Here is a 17494-nt window from a genome sequence, read left to right as displayed (position 1 = left end):
GGTAAACTGAACACAGTTTCTACTTTTGCGGTTTTAAGATGTCTTTTTTTCGATTTTTGTTCACGATGTAAGATTTTATTTTGACCAATCACTTTGCAACCAGGAACAACTGGAGATAGCAAGTGCATAAGCCCCCTTCATCTCAATTCCAAAAACCATGCCAATGAATGAACTCACAAGATGGAGACCATGTAGAAAAATCTATTGCCCTGTTCTTTTTCCAGGTACAGACTTGTTCCCCAGTAAACCATGGAAGCTGCTGGATGGGAACCTCTCTGATGACAACTGAAGAGTTCCGTTAATGTGCAGATGGTCACACATTCCCGTGGGGAGTGTACATGTTGTGTGTTGTACACCACCGGTCACGTGATGGAGTCAGCTGTAGAACATTCTGTTGACCTAGTGCCGTGTAGAAACAATACAGTCTGTTTTTTTTTTTTCTAAAATACAGATAGGAATATTGCACACCAAATTTTGTACACTTTTATGCATTTTCAGGAATATATATTTAAGTTCTGTGTTTTGTTAACCTGTGTCCAAAATGTCAGTGCCAGAATTATACAGTTGAATCCCTCTAAACCATCAAAAATATGCCGGTATAGTGAGCATGCCAGTCTAGCAAACCATGCTTTTTTCAACCTGAGAATGATATTCCGTGTATTGTAAAATGCGACTGAACGTGTTCATAGTCATCATCAGTGTGTTAATTTTGTCAAATTTACTGTTTTTCAGTCACACGTTTTGTTTTGGAATGGACATTTTGTTCAAATTTAGTTTCATACACTTGACATCTTGACATGGCGAGAGACTGACAAATTAGGAAAGGCCAATTAATTTAATTTGCCAAGTGACACGTGCCGCTCACCAATTTACCCCACCTACTTATGCTTGAACATTGTAACCCACTGTGTTGTTAATACATTGTACTTAACTGTAACCCACTGTGTTGTTAATACATTGTACTTAACTGTAACCCACTGTGTTGTTAATACATGGTCAGCCAGTCAACAGCAGAACCAAGAGAGTGGATGCTGCTTTTGTGAGTGTTAACTACTGTACTAACTTTCAATTGGGCGATCTTTATTTTGACGAAGTATGGAGAAGGCTGATGCTGGATTAGAGGGTGTGCAAATGAATTAACTAGCTTCTGCCAGGACCAAATTCTAGTGCCGATATATTGAGAGCATGCTGGATTGGAGGGATGCCGGTTTTGAGGACTTCCACTGTATTTGAAGCATAGTTTTCTGTCAGTCTGTGACTGCATAATCCATTGTAGCACGTTCAGATTATCTGACATATTTACTGTATATTCTTACACATTCTCTCTGATGCAACATGTTCATTTCCGTCCATTGCAAGTAGCATGAGAGAGGTCATCACTGTAGGACAACCTCTCTGTCTGCTTGAAACTCAGTGGCTGGTGTACTCATTTAGTGTACTGATATGGTGCACTGGCTGGTGTACTGATGTAGTGTACTGGTAAGGTCTACTGGCTGATGTACTGATGCAGTGCACTGACATGGTGCACTGGCTGGTGTTCTAGAGTAGTGTACTGATAAGGTATATTAGCTGGTGTTCTGATGGAGTCTACTGATACGCTGCACTGGCTGGTGTACTAGAGTAGTGTACTGGTAGGATGCACTAGCTAGTGCACTAATTACTGATATGGTATACTGGCTGGTGTACTAATGTAGTGTACTGATAAGGTGTACTGGCTGGTGTACTAATGTAGTGTACTGATATGGTGTCCTGATTTTGTGTACTTAATTAATGTACACAGTTGGTTCTTCATTTGGTTGTTACACCTCTGCTCAGTTTTGTAGAAGGTGTATTCTAGTATGTGATAATGTTATCTGAAGATCAGAATACAAAATCAGCTTGTTTATTTTATGACTATATTATTTATATATATTTACATACTTGGTAGTGTTTGTCAACTATTTCATTGCATATATTCAATTCTATGGCTATTTACATTCCTACACATTTTAAACTTGTGTACTCATAAGCATGTGAAATTAGCAGAAGAGATTTGAGAGTTAGAGCTGTGAGCACATCCTAAATTACAAAGGATTGTGTGGCAGGTGTCTGGCACCATGTGCATCTCTGGTTCAATGTGTGATGTCAGTAACAGCATGCACTGTTTCATACCAGTGGCCTTGATATTAATTGGTATTGCACTATTTGATATCCATGGTGTTTGACTATAATATCATTTGTATTTGGCTGTTTTCAGAAGTATTGCATGATATGCTATTATTGATATTAGACTTCATGATGTCAGTGGCATTTGTCTTGTGGAATGACAAATCTATTAAACTGTGAACAGTTTTACAGAATAAACTGTGATATCAGTGGTTTCCACTGTCATATAAGTTTGTTGTACGGTTTTCTGTAATATCTCTGAAACAGAATGTGCCTTTGTGAAATGAAGAACAACAACAGCAATAAACTGAAGTGCATTTATGTGAGTGCTCTTATCTTCCACCTGAACACCGCCTTGACAGTGAAATACTTAAACATGTTTACAAGAGGAAGTTAACCGAAACTTGCCAGCAGTAACCTTACTGCCTGTATTCTATAAAATCGCATCAAAGGCTATTTCAAAAAGGTAAAAACTGTGTTGAATCTATTGATTAACGACGACCAACAAGGATTTATAGCTGGGAGATATAAAGGTGAAATAATAAGACAAATTTCTGGCCTACTGGACTACACAGATACCAACCAGATACCAGGTTTATTAGTACTTGTAGATTTTGAAAAGGCATTGGATACAGTTCACTGAGGATTTATAGGCGAAACAGTAAACATTTTTCCATTCGGTATTTCATTATGTGGTTGTGTGTGATCTTCTGCCCAGAGGTCAGGTCACGAATCAGTTGAAGTTTAAGCAGCCTCGAGCTCCACCAGTCCTTGGGCTGTTGTGTTACGTAGTCGGACTCCTGTAAGTTTAGAGGACTTGAGTTCTGCCCTACAACGAGGGACATGTGATACATGTGGTCTCATCATGGGAAAATGAGTTTGTTCAAAATTGCCTGTGTTCACCCAGCAGTAAATAGGTTCCTCGCTGGATAAAGTCATATGACTGCGACCTAGCGCCAAACAGGCAGCTTGGATTTCTTGGGGTATTGGGAATCACGTTCTCATGAAGCACTGCGAGCAATCACTTGGTGTTTGGAGACTGTGGCTACAGAAGAAATTATTCTAGACATTATTATTATTGTTAAGAAGATGGATAAAATCTTTTACGATGAAGTTCAATCGTGTAATTGTTAATGGCTTTGGATCCCTCCTGTTAGAAATATTTAGTGGTTGTAGACAAGGTGGCCCCTTAGCTCCCTACATCTTTATACTATGTGCTGAAATACTAGCAATAATGGTGAGAAACAACTAATGGTATTAGGATTGTTAGCACTGAACAATTACTTCCACAATCTGCAGATGATACAACTTGTTCTTTAGATCCTTCTGTGTCGAAGGATTCCTCTACCATGTACTACAGATTCTTTATTTCTATACAATATTTTTATGGTTAAAAGTAAATACGTGTATTGATAAAACAAGGATACTCTGGATAGGATCCAAAACTCATTCTGGAACTATGCCAAGACTGGAACCTGGATTGGGGACAAGGACCATTGGATCTACTTTAAATACAAATTAATGAAATGAGTGACTAGAAGTATGACAATGTATATATAAAATGCAAATGGGTTTCAAGAAGAGCAACACACCGTGGGAGAAACGGCGTGCGGACAAAAACACCTGTGCGCAATACCCCCTACCACGTTGGACAAAACCTCCAAAAGCTTCAAATGAATAATGAAGATTGTTTAGCAGTCACATATTTATTCAGCCAGCACGAAGCTGCTAAGTGTCTAAGAGAGTTTTCAGAAGCAAATACTGTCACTCTAATCGATGAGCTGGGTTCACTGTCACCGATGAGAAATGGCTGAGGATTGGTTCCGTCTGTTGTAGCCCATGGATCTTCAAAAGGCAGATCATGTAGAAACTTTGGTACTGGCGGAAAGGCAGCTGACTTCTGACGCCGGATGCGGCGTTTTACAGTATCTAGTCTTCCACCTTCAGCACGGACCTCTGTTGGTGCTGTCTGTAGGGCGTTGGTAAGAATCGTTCCTGTTAAGGTCAGGGCAACTGGAGCTTGGTCCTTCAGATGGGATCTGAACTTGGTAACCTCAACTGCTGTCATGTCTGCAGGATGACTGTGTGTGGTAGTTGTTACTGGATCTTCCATCTGTAAAAGAATATATGTTATGAAACTGATATTCATGTTTATGACGTTTTATATATTTATTTATATTTTTTGTAAAAAAGCGTTACGCTTTCATTTTGGGAGATAATCCCGACAAAGTAAGAAGCCAGATTATACATGAAACATCAGATGAGAAATGTCATGTCCCGAAGTAATAACAACTTCTTTTATTGTACTTGATGTGTCAGTATAGATTCATATACCGTTGTCAAACAAAATCATGTACACTAGAAGAAGTTGTTATCCGTAAAGAATATACATCTTGGGTTTTGTAAATACATGTTCTCTGAATTTGCGTTCGATCCAGTCAAAAATCATTTCAGTAGAGATGTGAACTACTGCGTGGCTGGAAACTGCCATTCGTCCAAGTACAAAGTAGGACTTGAAACTGACTAGAGTTTGCAATTTAGTGAATCGTTTTAACTTTATAGGTTGAATTGGCATTTTTGATGGTTTGTTTCGGCATACCGAAAGGTCTCGCAATCTGCAAAGTTGTGTTTTACGTTGCATGTGACCTTTAAACTGAAGCAAGTGCTCGTAACATCTTCAGTTCTTTTAGTATATATCATGTGGTGGAGCTGACGTGGACTGACATGGTCAACACCTCTTCCATCCACGGTTCCTTTCACGGAGGAACCTTTACTAAGGTTAACCTCAACTTCCATTCTTTAACCCTGCACTAAGGTTACCACAGTGACTTACGATCATCTTAGTGCTATGGGAATGGAGAACCAGGATTTGTATCTTTCATTAGGATGGGGCACGTGGTAGCCTGTGCTGTACACCATCGCATGCTGCATTTCATCTTCCCATCTCCCAGGTAGCATGACTTCGACTGTCCCAGGTGTCCCGGTAGCATGGCTTCGACTGCCCCAGGTAGCATGACTTCGACTGTCACAGGTGGCCCTGGTAGCATTACTTCGACTGTCCCAGGTAGCATGGCTTCGACTGTCCCAGGTGTTCCAGATAGCATGACGTCGACTGTCCCAGGTAGCATGACTTCGACTGTGCCAGGTAGCATGACTTCGACTGTCCCAGGTAGCATGACTTCGACTGTGCCAGGTAGCATGACTTCGACTGTCCCAGGTGTCCCAGGTAGCGTGACTTCAACTGTCCCAGTTTGTGTTATTTCGACTGTCCCAGGTATCCTCCCATGTCACACTTACCTGGGCAGAGAAACCCGAGGGAAGACACCGACTCCTCCTCAAACATCGGCAGGTTAGATGACCGGAGGATTTGTGTTTAACGTTTTGTTATGTGCTTCAGCTTCAGAAATACGTAAAACGTTGAGAAAATCTATTCTGTAGAACTGTTGATACGCCTTAAAGTAACATTCAATCAGAAATCCCATATTGTACAGTATGGGTAGCAGAAAATAATCCTCCGAGGTTTTGGTAGAAAATGCAAAACCGGAGAGGAGGGAAATTTCCCTATCTCGATGGTGTTACACTGTCTACCAAAACCGAGGAGGAGTGTTTTCTCTCACATATATTCCGTCAGTAATGGATAGTTACAATGTAGATGATCATTTAATGAAACTACATAACAATATCTGAAGCACGCGTAAAATGGATTTAACGACAGAACCTATAAGTAGATAATTTAACCCCACCATGTTCGTCATCTCGCTACGAATCTGAGAGTTGCAGTTCCAATCTCGCTAGGGAAAACATTTGTACTTTGAACTTAATTTTAAACGATGGTTTTCAATTGCTTTCAAACACTCATATATCATTTGAATGTTGTTGTTCATATAAAGTTAGGAAAAGTAAAACCTGGGAAGAGGTTTTTCTAGCGAAAAGTAAAACGTGTCCCTCCAAAACAAAATCCTGAAATGCGGTTATACTGGGAAAACAAGAGCTGACCTAATATATAGAGAGAAGCACACTTCAGGTTTATATTAACAGTAAACGTGTCAACCTTGTGCACAGTACACGACCTCCATTTTGTCGAAACTCCACGTTGTGTATGGGTTAACAGAGGACATCATGGTGCTTTATAGATGACCCTCAAAAGGTACTGTATGCAGTACTGTTAATGCTCAGATGGTTCAATGTGTGTTTTAGCCTGGGGATTGCAATATAGTTCACACAAGCACAGTGCTCAAGTACAGTGCACAAACACAGTGCTCAAGTACAGTGCTCAAGTACAGTGCACAAGTACAGTGCTCAAGTACAGTGCACAAGTACAGTGCTCAAGTACAGTGCTCACGTACAGTGCTCAAGTACAGTGCTCAAGTACAGTGCTCAAGTACAGAGCACATAACATGTAGGTTGACAATGCTTGAAATAAGCTTTGCACGTTAGCAATTGTTTTCCAAACACTCCAACTTGCGACCCTGGACCCGAGGGCATGTGGAAAATGTAAATTTCTGTGAAAATTATTCTACAGATTAGCATATGTTCTTCCCGCAACCCTAGTTTTTGTATATTCATGCGATGACCAGCAGTTCGTTCAGACCACCTGCCTCCCCTCGGGGAGGATCTGACGTCACCCCCTAAATGGACCTCACATTCCGCTGGTACCAGTAAACGCTCACGTGTGTTTCCGGGTGCAGAACCACGCACCTGCCGATGATTCCTGGATAACGCGGAGGGATAAATACTGATGAAGTGGTTGTGTCTGAACATAGGACGACGGTTTGCGAGTTGTCAGCACTCTTCTGTGAGCGACACCACCAAGGTATGTGTTTTCAGCTTCTTGTTATTATGATATTATCTAAGGGCTCACAGTGTTCACTGTAGAATTATTGTAAGGACGTTCAGTGTTCACAACAGAATTAATATAAAGCCTTCCAGGATTCACCGTAGTGCTACTCTGGGGGCTTTCCGTGTTCACCACAGTATTACGGTAAGGGTATTACTTCCAGGATTCACCGTAGTGCTACTCTAGGGGCTTTCCGTGTTCACCACAGTATTACGGTAAGGGTATTACTTCCAGGATTCACCGTAGTGCTACTCTAGGGGCTTTCCGTGTTCAACACAGTATTACGGTAAGGGTATTACTTCCAGGATTCACCGTAGTGCTACTCTAGGGGCTTTCCGTGTTCAACACAGTATTACGGTAAGGGTATTACTTCCAGGATTCACCGTAGTGCTACTCTAGGGGCTTTCCGTGTTCAACACAGTATTACGGTAAGGGTATTACTTCCAGGATTCACCGTAGTGCTACTCTAGGGGCTTTCCGTGTTCACCACAGTATTACGGTAAGGGTATTACTTCCAGGATTCACCGTAGTGCTACTCTAGGGGCTTTCCGTGTTCACCACAGTATTACGGTAAGGGTATTACTTCCAGGATTCACCGTAGTGCTACTCTAGGGGCTTTCCGTGTTCACCACAGTATTACGGTAAGGGTATTACTTCCAGGATTCACCGTAGTGCTACTCTGGGGGCTTTCCGTGTTCAACACAGTATTACGGTAAGGGTATTACTTCCAGGATTCACCGTAGTGCTACTCTGGGGGCTTTCCGTGTTCAACACAGTATTACGGTAAGGGTATTACTTCCAGGATTCACCGTAGTGCTACTCTGGGGGCTTTCCGTGTTCAACACAGTATTACGGTAAGGGTATTACTTCCAGGATTCACCGTAGTGCTACTCTAGGGGCTTTCCGTGTTCAACACAGTATTACGGTAAGGGTATTACTTCCAGGATTCACCGTAGTGCTACTCTAGGGGCTTTCCGTGTTCAACACAGTATTACGGTAAGGGTATTACTTCCAGGATTCACCGTAGTGCTACTCTGGGGGCTTTCCGTGTTCACCACAGTATTACGGTAAGGGTATTACTTCCAGGATTCACCGTAGTGCTACTCTGGGGGCTTTCCGTGTTCAACACAGTATTACGGTAAGGGTATTACTTCCAGGATTCACCGTAGTGCTACTCTAGGGGCTTTCCGTGTTCAACACAGTATTACGGTAAGGGTACTACTTCCAGGATTCACCGTAGTGCTACTCTAGGGGCTTTCCGTGTTCAACACAGTATTACGGTAAGGGTATTACTTCCAGGATTCACCGTAGTGCTACTCTGGGGGCTTTCCGTGTTCAACACAGTATTACGGTAAGGGTATTACTTCCAGGATTCACCGTAGTGCTACTCTGGGGGCTTTCCGTGTTCACCACAGTATTACGGTAAGGGTATTACTTCCAGGATTCACCGTAGTGCTACTCTGGGGGCTTTCCGTGTTCACCACAGTATTACGGTAAGGGTATTACTTCCAGGATTCACCGTAGTGCTACTCTAGGGGCTTTCCGTGTTCACCACAGTATTACGGTAAGGGTATTACTTCCAGGATTCACCGTAGTGCTACTCTAGGGGCTTTCCGTGTTCAACACAGTATTACGGTAAGGGTATTACTTCCAGGATTCACCGTAGTGCTACTCTAGGGGCTTTCCGTGTTCAACACAGTATTACGGTAAGGGTATTACTTCCAGGATTCACCGTAGTGCTACTCTAGGGGCTTTCCGTGTTCAACACAGTATTACGGTAAGGGTATTACTTCCAGGATTCACCGTAGTGCTACTCTAGGGGCTTTCCGTGTTCAACACAGTATTACGGTAAGGGTATTACTTCCAGGATTCACCGTAGTGCTACTCTAGGGGCTTTCCGTGTTCAACACAGTATTACGGTAAGGGTATTACTTCCAGGATTCACCGTAGTGCTACTCTAGGGGCTTTCCGTGTTCAACACAGTATTACGGTAAGGGTATTACTTCCAGGATTCACCGTAGTGCTACTCTAGGGGCTTTCCGTGTTCAACACAGTATTACGGTAAGGGTATTACTTCCAGGATTCACCGTAGTGCTACTCTAGGGGCTTTCCGTGTTCAACACAGTATTACGGTAAGGGTATTACTTCCAGGATTCACCGTAGTGCTACTCTAGGGGCTTTCCGTGTTCAACACAGTATTACGGTAAGGGTATTACTTCCAGGATTCACCGTAGTGCTACTCTAGGGGCTTTCCGTGTTCAACACAGTATTACGGTAAGGGTATTACTTCCAGGATTCACCGTAGTGCTACTCTGGGGGCTTTCCGTGTTCAACACAGTATTACGGTAAGGGTATTACTTCCAGGATTCACCGTAGTGCTACTCTGGGGGCTTTCCGTGTTCACCACAGTATTACGGTAAGGGTATTACTTCCAGGATTCACCGTAGTGCTACTCTGGGGGCTTTCCGTGTTCAACACAGTATTACGGTAAGGGTATTACTTCCAGGATTCACCGTAGTGCTACTCTAGGGGCTTTCCGTGTTCACCACAGTATTACGGTAAGGGTATTACTTCCAGGATTCACCGTAGTGCTACTCTAGGGGCTTTCCGTGTTCACCACAGTATTACGGTAAGGGTATTACTTCCAGGATTCACCGTAGTGCTACTCTGGGGGCTTTCCGTGTTCACCACAGTATTACGGTAAGGGTATTACTTCCAGGATTCACCGTAGTGCTACTCTGGGGGCTTTCCGTGTTCACCACAGTATTACGGTAAGGGTATTACTTCCAGGATTCACCGTAGTGCTACTCTGGGGGCTTTCCGTGTTCAACACAGTATTACGGTAAGGGTATTACTTCCAGGATTCACCGTAGTGCTACTCTAGGGGCTTTCCGTGTTCAACACAGTATTACGGTAAGGGTATTACTTCCAGGATTCACCGTAGTGCTACTCTAGGGGCTTTCCGTGTTCAACACAGTATTACGGTAAGGGTATTACTTCCAGGATTCACCGTAGTGCTACTCTAGGGGCTTTCCGTGTTCAACACAGTATTACGGTAAGGGTATTACTTCCAGGATTCACCGTAGTGCTACTCTGGGGGCTTTCCGTGTTCACCACAGTATTACGGTAAGGGTATTACTTCCAGGATTCACCGTAGTGCTACTCTGGGGGCTTTCCGTGTTCACCACAGTATTACGGTAAGGGTATTACTTCCAGGATTCACCGTAGTGCTACTCTAGGGGCTTTCCGTGTTCAACACAGTATTACGGTAAGGGTACTACTTCCAGGATTCACCGTAGTGCTACTCTAGGGGCTTTCCGTGTTCAACACAGTATTACGGTAAGGGTACTACTTCCAGGATTCACCGTATTACGGTAAGGGTATTACTTCCAGGATTCACCGTAGTGCTACTCTAGGGGCTTTCCGTGTTCACCACAGTATTACGGTAAGGGTATTACTTCCAGGATTCACCGTAGTGCTACTCTAGGGGCTTTCCGTGTTCACCACAGTATTACGGTAAGGGTATTACTTCCAGGATTCACCGTAGTGCTACTCTAGGGGCTTTCCGTGTTCACCACAGTATTACGGTAAGGGTATTACTTCCAGGATTCACCGTAGTGCTACTCTAGGGGCTTTCCGTGTTCACCACAGTATTACGGTAAGGGTATTACTTCCAGGATTCACCGTAGTGCTACTCTAGGGGCTTTCCGTGTTCACCACAGTATTACGGTAAGGGTATTACTTCCAGGATTCACCGTAGTGCTACTCTAGGGGCTTTCCGTGTTCACCACAGTATTACGGTAAGGGTATTACTTCCAGGATTCACCGTAGTGCTACTCTAGGGGCTTTCCGTGTTCACCACAGTATTACGGTAAGGGTATTACTTCCAGGATTCACCGTAGTGCTACTCTAGGGGCTTTCCGTGTTCAACACAGTATTACGGTAAGGGTATTACTTCCAGGATTCACCGTAGTGCTACTCTAGGGGCTTTCCGTGTTCAACACAGTATTACGGTAAGGGTATTACTTCCAGGATTCACCGTAGTGCTACTCTAGGGGGCTTTCCGTGTTCAACACAGTATTACGGTAAGGGTATTACTTCCAGGATTCACCGTAGTGCTACTCTAGGGGGCTTTCCGTGTTCAACACAGTATTACGGTAAGGGTATTACTTCCAGGATTCACCGTAGTGCTACTCTAGGGGCTTTCCGTGTTCAACACAGTATTACGGTAAGGGTATTACTTCCAGGATTCACCGTAGTGCTACTCTAGGGGGCTTTCCGTGTTCAACACAGTATTACGGTAAGGGTATTACTTCCAGGATTCACCGTAGTGCTACTCTAGGGGCTTTCCGTGTTCAACACAGTATTACGGTAAGGGTATTACTTCCAGGATTCACCGTAGTGCTACTCTAGGGGCTTTCCGTGTTCAACACAGTATTACGGTAAGGGGTATTACTTCCAGGATTCACCGTAGTGCTACTCTAGGGGCTTTCCGTGTTCAACACAGTATTACGGTAAGGGTATTACTTCCAGGATTCACCGTAGTGCTACTCTAGGGGCTTTCCGTGTTCAACACAGTATTACGGTAAGGGTATTACTTCCAGGATTCACCGTAGTGCTACTCTAGGGGCTTTCCGTGTTCAACACAGTATTACGGTAAGGGTATTACTTCCAGGATTCACCGTAGTGCTACTCTAGGGGCTTTCCGTGTTCAACACAGTATTACGGTAAGGGTATTACTTCCAGGATTCACCGTAGTGCTACTCTAGGGGGCTTTCCGTGTTCAACACAGTATTACGGTAAGGGTATTACTTCCAGGATTCACCGTAGTGCTACTCTAGGGGCTTTCCGTGTTCAACACAGTATTACGGTAAGGGTATTACTTCCAGGATTCACCGTAGTGCTACTCTAGGGGCTTTCCGTGTTCAACACAGTATTACGGTAAGGGTATTACTTCCAGGATTCACCGTAGTGCTACTCTAGGGGGCTTTCCGTGTTCAACACAGTATTACGGTAAGGGTATTACTTCCAGGATTCACCGTAGTGCTACTCTAGGGGCTTTCCGTGTTCAACACAGTATTACGGTAAGGGTATTACTTCCAGGATTCACCGTAGTGCTACTCTAGGGGGCTTTCCGTGTTCAACACAGTATTACGGTAAGGGTATTACTTCCAGGATTCACCGTAGTGCTACTCTAGGGGCTTTCCGTGTTCAACACAGTATTACGTAAGGGTATTACTTCCAGGGATTCACCGTAGTGCTACTCTGGTGCTTTCCGTGTTCAACACAGTATTACGGTAAGGGGTATTTACTTCCAGGATTCCACCGTAGTGCTACTCTAGGGGCTTTCCGTGTTCAAACACAGTATTACGGTAAGGGTATTACTTTCCAGGATTCACCGTAGTGCTACTCTAGGGGCTTTCCGTGTTCAACACAGTATTACGGTTCCAGGATTCACCGTAGTGCTACTCTAGGGGCTTTCCGTGTTCAACACAGTATTACGGTAAGGGTATTACTTCCAGGATTCACCGTAGTGCTACTCTAGGGGCTTTCCGTGTTCAACACAGTATTACGGTAAGGGTATTACTTCCAGGATTCACCGTAGTGCTACTCTAGGGGCTTTCCGTGTTCAACACAGTATTACGGTAAGGGTATTACTTCCAGGATTCACCGTAGTGCTACTCTAGGGGCTTTCCCGTGTTCAACACAGTATTACGGTAAGGGTATTACTTCCAGGATTCACCGTAGTGCTACTCTAGGGGCTTTCCGTGTTCAACACAGTATTACGGTAAGGGTATTACTTCCAGGATTCACCGTAGTGCTACTCTAGGGGCTTTCCGTGTTCAACACAGTATTACGGTAAGGGTATTACTTCCAGGATTCACCGTAGTGCTACTCTAGGGCTTTCCGTGTTCAACACAGTATTACGGTAAGGGTATTACTTCCAGGATTCACCGTAGTGCTACTCTAGGGGCTTTCTTTCCGTGTTCAACACAGTATTACGGTAAGAGTATTACTTCCAGGATTCACCGTAGTGCTACTCTAGGGGCTTTCCGTGTTCAACACAGTATTACGGTAAGGGTATTACTTCCAGGATTCACCGTAGTGCTACTCTAGGGGCTTTCCGTGTTCAACACAGTAATACGGTAAGGGTATTACTTCCAGGATTCACCGTAGTGCTACTCTAGGGGCTTTCCGTGTTCAACACAGTATTACGGTAAGGTAATTACTTCCAGTCCGTTGTAGTATTACTGTAAGGGCTTTCCGTGTTCAACACAGTATTACGGTAAGGGTATTACTTCCAGGATTCACCGTAGTGCTACTCTAGGGGCTTTCCGTGTTCAACACAGTATTACGGTAAGGGTATTACTTCCAGGATTCACCGTAGTGCTACTCTAGGGGCTTTCCGTGTTCAACACAGTATTACGGTAAGGGTATTACTTCCAGGATTCACCGTAGTGCTACTCTAGGGGCTTTCCGTGTTCAACACAGTATTACGGTAAGGGTATTACTTCCAGGATTCACCGTAGTGCTACTCTAGGGGCTTTCCGTGTTCAACACAGTATTACGGTAAGGGTATTACTTCCAGGATTCACCGTAGTGCTACTCTGGGGGCTTTCCGTGTTCAACACAGTATTACGGTAAGGGTATTACTTCCAGGATTCACCGTAGTGCTACTCTAGGGGCTTTCCGTGTTCAACACAGTATTACGGTAAGGGTATTACTTCCAGGATTCACCGTAGTGCTACTCTAGGGGCTTTCCGTGTTCAACACAGTATTACGGTAAGGGTATTACTTCCAGGATTCACCGTAGTGCTACTCTAGGGGCTTTCCGTGTTCAACACAGTATTACGGTAAGGGTATTACTTCCAGGATTCACCGTAGTGCTACTCTAGGGGCTTTCCGTGTTCAACACAGTATTACGGTAAGGGTATTACTTCCAGGATTCACCGTAGTGCTACTCTAGGGGCTTTCCGTGTTCAACACAGTATTACGGTAAGGGTATTACTTCCAGGATTCACCGTAGTGCTACTCTGGGGGCTTTCCGTGTTCAACACAGTATTACGGTAAGGGTATTACTTCCAGGATTCACCGTAGTGCTACTCTAGGGGCTTTCCGTGTTCAACACAGTATTACGGTAAGGGTATTACTTCCAGGATTCACCGTAGTGCTACTCTAGGGGCTTTCCGTGTTCAACACAGTATTACGGTAAGGGTATTACTTCCAGGATTCACCGTAGTGCTACTCTGGGGGCTTTCCGTGTTCAACACAGTATTACGGTAAGGGTATTACTTCCAGGATTCACCGTAGTGCTACTCTAGGGGCTTTCCGTGTTCAACACAGTATTACGGTAAGGGTATTACTTCCAGGATTCACCGTAGTGCTACTCTAGGGGCTTTCCGTGTTCAACACAGTATTACGGTAAGGGTATTACTTCCAGGATTCACCGTAGTGCTACTCTGGGGGCTCTCCGTGTTCAACACAGTATTACGGTAAGGGTATTACTTCCAGGATTCACCGTAGTGCTACTCTAGGGGCTTTCCGTGTTCAACACAGTATTACGGTAAGGGTATTACTTCCAGGATTCACCGTAGTGCTACTCTGGGGATTTTCCGTGTTCAACACAGTATTACGGTAAGGGTATTACTTCCAGGATTCACCGTAGTGCTACTCTGGGGGCTTTCCGTGTTCAACACAGTATTACGGTAAGGGTATTACTTCCAGTGTTCGTTGTAGTATTACTGTAAGGGCTTCCAGTGTTCGTTGTAGTATGACTGTAAGGGCTTCCAATGTTCACCTCAGTATTACTGTAAGGGCTTCCAAAATTCACCACAGTATTACTGTAAGGGCTTCCAGTGTTCGTTGTAGTATTACTGTAAGGGCTTCCAGTGTTCGTTGTAGTTTTACTGTAAGGGCCTCCAATATTCACCACAGTATTACTGTAAGGGCTTCCAGTGTTCGTTATAGTATTACTGTAAGGGCTTCCAGTGTTCGCTGTAGTATTACTGTAAGGGCTTCCAATATTCACCACGGTATTACTGTAAGGGCTTCCAGTGTTCGTTGTAGTATTACTGTAAGCAATATTCACCACAGTATTAGTGTAAGGGCTTCCAGTGTTCACTGTAGTATTACTGTAAGGGCTTCCACTGTTCGTTGTAGTATTACTGTAAGGGCTTGCAGTGTTCGTTGTAGTATTACCGTAAGGGCTTCCAATATTCACCACAGTATTACTGTAAGGACTTCCTGTGTTCGCTGTAGTATTACTGTAAGGACTTCCGGTGTTCGCTGTAGTATTACTGTAAGGGCTTCCAGTGTTCGCTGTAGTATTACTGTAAGTGCTTCCAGTGACAACCAGAGAAATGGTATATGGGCTTCGACTGTTTACTGTAGTATTACTGTAAGGGCTTCCAGTGATCACTGTAGTATTACTGTCAGCGATTTCAGTGTTGACTATATGTTTACTGAGAGGGCGTGCAGCGTTCACCTCAGTATTACTGTAATGGGTTGTGGTGTCCATTTTGTCTTTTATAATATCTTATTTTCCACTGTAGGAAAGCTCTGTATATGTGTGTGCTTACCTTGTATATATATACCTGGTATTGTCCCGGTCACTGACTCACCCCGCTTCCCATAGCAGTTTCCGTGTCTCCTTGACGCCCTGTTTGTGTTTGCAGGTCACCATGAGAGCAACAGTTATCGCCCTTTCTCTCCTCTACGTCATCACTGTCGTCGTTCATGACGTTGACGGCACATTCTTTCGGAGACGTTTTGGTTTCCGAACATACAGGCGCCGGATTCCCTACAGGCCGCGCATAATACAACGCCCTTATTATCCAAAAACCGCCAAACCTCCCCATCCAACTCCAAAACCTCATTTTCCAGCGACAACGCCAGCACCAACAACGTCCAAACACCACCCACCACCTTCAATAAAACCTAAATTAACTGATGTCCCTACCGTCCCGCTGCCACCAAAACAAACAGACGACAAAACCCCGTATCTCCCGTATCCGTACCCTCCTTATTATCCTCCGCCTCCACATTACTACTACCCCCCTCCACAACCGTACCCGCCTCAACAGCCATATCCCCCTCAGCAGCCGTACCCCCGACAACGTAAGTATAGTGTGGAGCCCGTCTCCCCCATTAAAAATCAAATGTGCTGATTTAGGTACATAAGCTATGTTAACTAAGAAACGCACAAATATACGCTGGTATAATGTCAGTAGCCCCCCAATCGCTATGCGTCCTTTTGGCTACATGGGTCTCACCGTGAGGTGACTGTACTCTTTGCATTGCCCTTCGAGAGGCAAATATCTACATGGTCCTTCCCACGCTAAGCTGCTTTACCGTCAACTCCAAACTGTCTATATTGCAGCGACTGTAACAGTCCGCGACTGCGTCAGTGACGGCTGTGACAACTCCTGTTCGCACATGACCTACATCAGCGGCGTCAAACACTGCTGCCCTCAATGTTCCAAAGATGTCTCCATGACGACGGGCACAAACGACAAAGGGGACTTCTGCTTATGCACCTATCAGCGTACTGTCCAGTACTGAATATGACGACATCACTACGCTGGTAGTGCGATATAGTGGACACCACTCGTTGACGTTGAAGTGAGATGTATTGTAAATGACTTCGCCGAGACTGATGCCTTGTACCGTGACTGGTCGGGCTTCATGACATTCAATAATTTGGACAATAAACGGTCATCATTTAGCCCAATATTTGTTATCATTCTCAGCCATACACAATGTGCCTGTTTGTCATGGCCCAGCAGAACGAGGGGAGTGTCTTTCTCTGATGTGAGAGAAGGTTCACCACCATTGATACCATTAAATGTCCATTCATTCATTCACTCATTGATTCATTCACTCATTGATTCATTCACTCATCACGAGTCTTGCTGACTCTTGGGAGGTAGAGCAGCTCAGCGGTCACTGTAGTCACCCCGCCACCAAGGACAAGCCTCCCAATCCCCAGTGATACAATGATAACGCATCCACTTTCATTATAATAAATACTTTTATTAATTATGTTCAACAATAATATATTATTCGTATTTACAATATTTACATGGGAATGAGGTACTATGTACATGAGATGGTGATACGGCATGGGTGAATGGCATTTGTCCAGAGATGACAAGAGAAGATGATTTAATCTAACATGCTTATGATTGATTGATTGAATCTAACATGCTTTTATGAAATACCAAAATAATTAAAACCATCAATTCACCATTGAAGAGGCCGTTGCTCTCCAATTAGACACCGCTGATTAAAAGGAAGATAATTAAAAAAAACCCACACACTATTGTTTCAATTATCGTCCGAAGAGATTCCGCTAAACACACAGGACAAACATTAAGTGCACGAATCAGGGATGACAGCCGGCGCTGGTGATGACACCTTGTGATAAAGTTAAACGTGGTATGTCCTATCGGTAGCAGCCGCCAATCACACTCTTTACATTAACACGAAATCGTTTGTTGCCTTGTGCCTTGC

General features: G+C 44.0%; 2 protein-coding genes across 2 annotated transcripts in view; both read left to right on the top strand.

Moving 5' to 3' along the window:
- LOC137278693 (F-box only protein 16-like) overlaps positions 1-2618 on the top strand; it is a 28265-nt gene extending 25647 nt beyond the window's left edge. Inside the window, exon 8 of the mRNA XM_067811203.1 lies at positions 225-2618. Coding sequence (XP_067667304.1) covers positions 225-289 — 65 coding nt within the window. The 3' untranslated portion in view covers positions 290-2618. The remainder of the gene's footprint in view (positions 1-224) is intronic.
- A 4316-nt stretch (positions 2619-6934) lies between these two features.
- Positions 6935-16602, top strand: LOC137277184 (uncharacterized). Its single transcript, XM_067808860.1, has 3 exons — positions 6935-6958; positions 15658-16099; positions 16362-16602. Exons 2-3 carry the CDS (start codon positions 15664-15666, stop codon positions 16541-16543), a joined length of 618 nt encoding a protein of 205 aa, XP_067664961.1. The 5' UTR covers positions 6935-6958; positions 15658-15663; the 3' UTR covers positions 16544-16602.
- The last annotated feature ends 892 nt before the right edge of the window (positions 16603-17494 follow it).

The sequence above is a fragment of the Haliotis asinina genome, chromosome 3 (assembly GCF_037392515.1).
Source record: "Haliotis asinina isolate JCU_RB_2024 chromosome 3, JCU_Hal_asi_v2, whole genome shotgun sequence".
Taxonomy (NCBI): Eukaryota; Metazoa; Mollusca; class Gastropoda; order Lepetellida; family Haliotidae; genus Haliotis; species Haliotis asinina.
Note: the sequence above shows the minus strand (reverse complement) of the source record. Positions and strands in the feature narration are given on the sequence as shown.

Excerpts from the sequence above, each read along its gene's own strand:
- LOC137277184 (XM_067808860.1), top strand. The coding sequence starts at position 15,664 with ATGAGAGCAACAGTTATCGCCCTTTCTCTCCTCTACGTCATCACTGTC. Across the intron at positions 16,100-16,361 it reads GCAGCCGTACCCCCGACAAC|CGACTGTAACAGTCCGCGAC; the intron begins GTAAGTATAGTG and ends TCTATATTGCAG.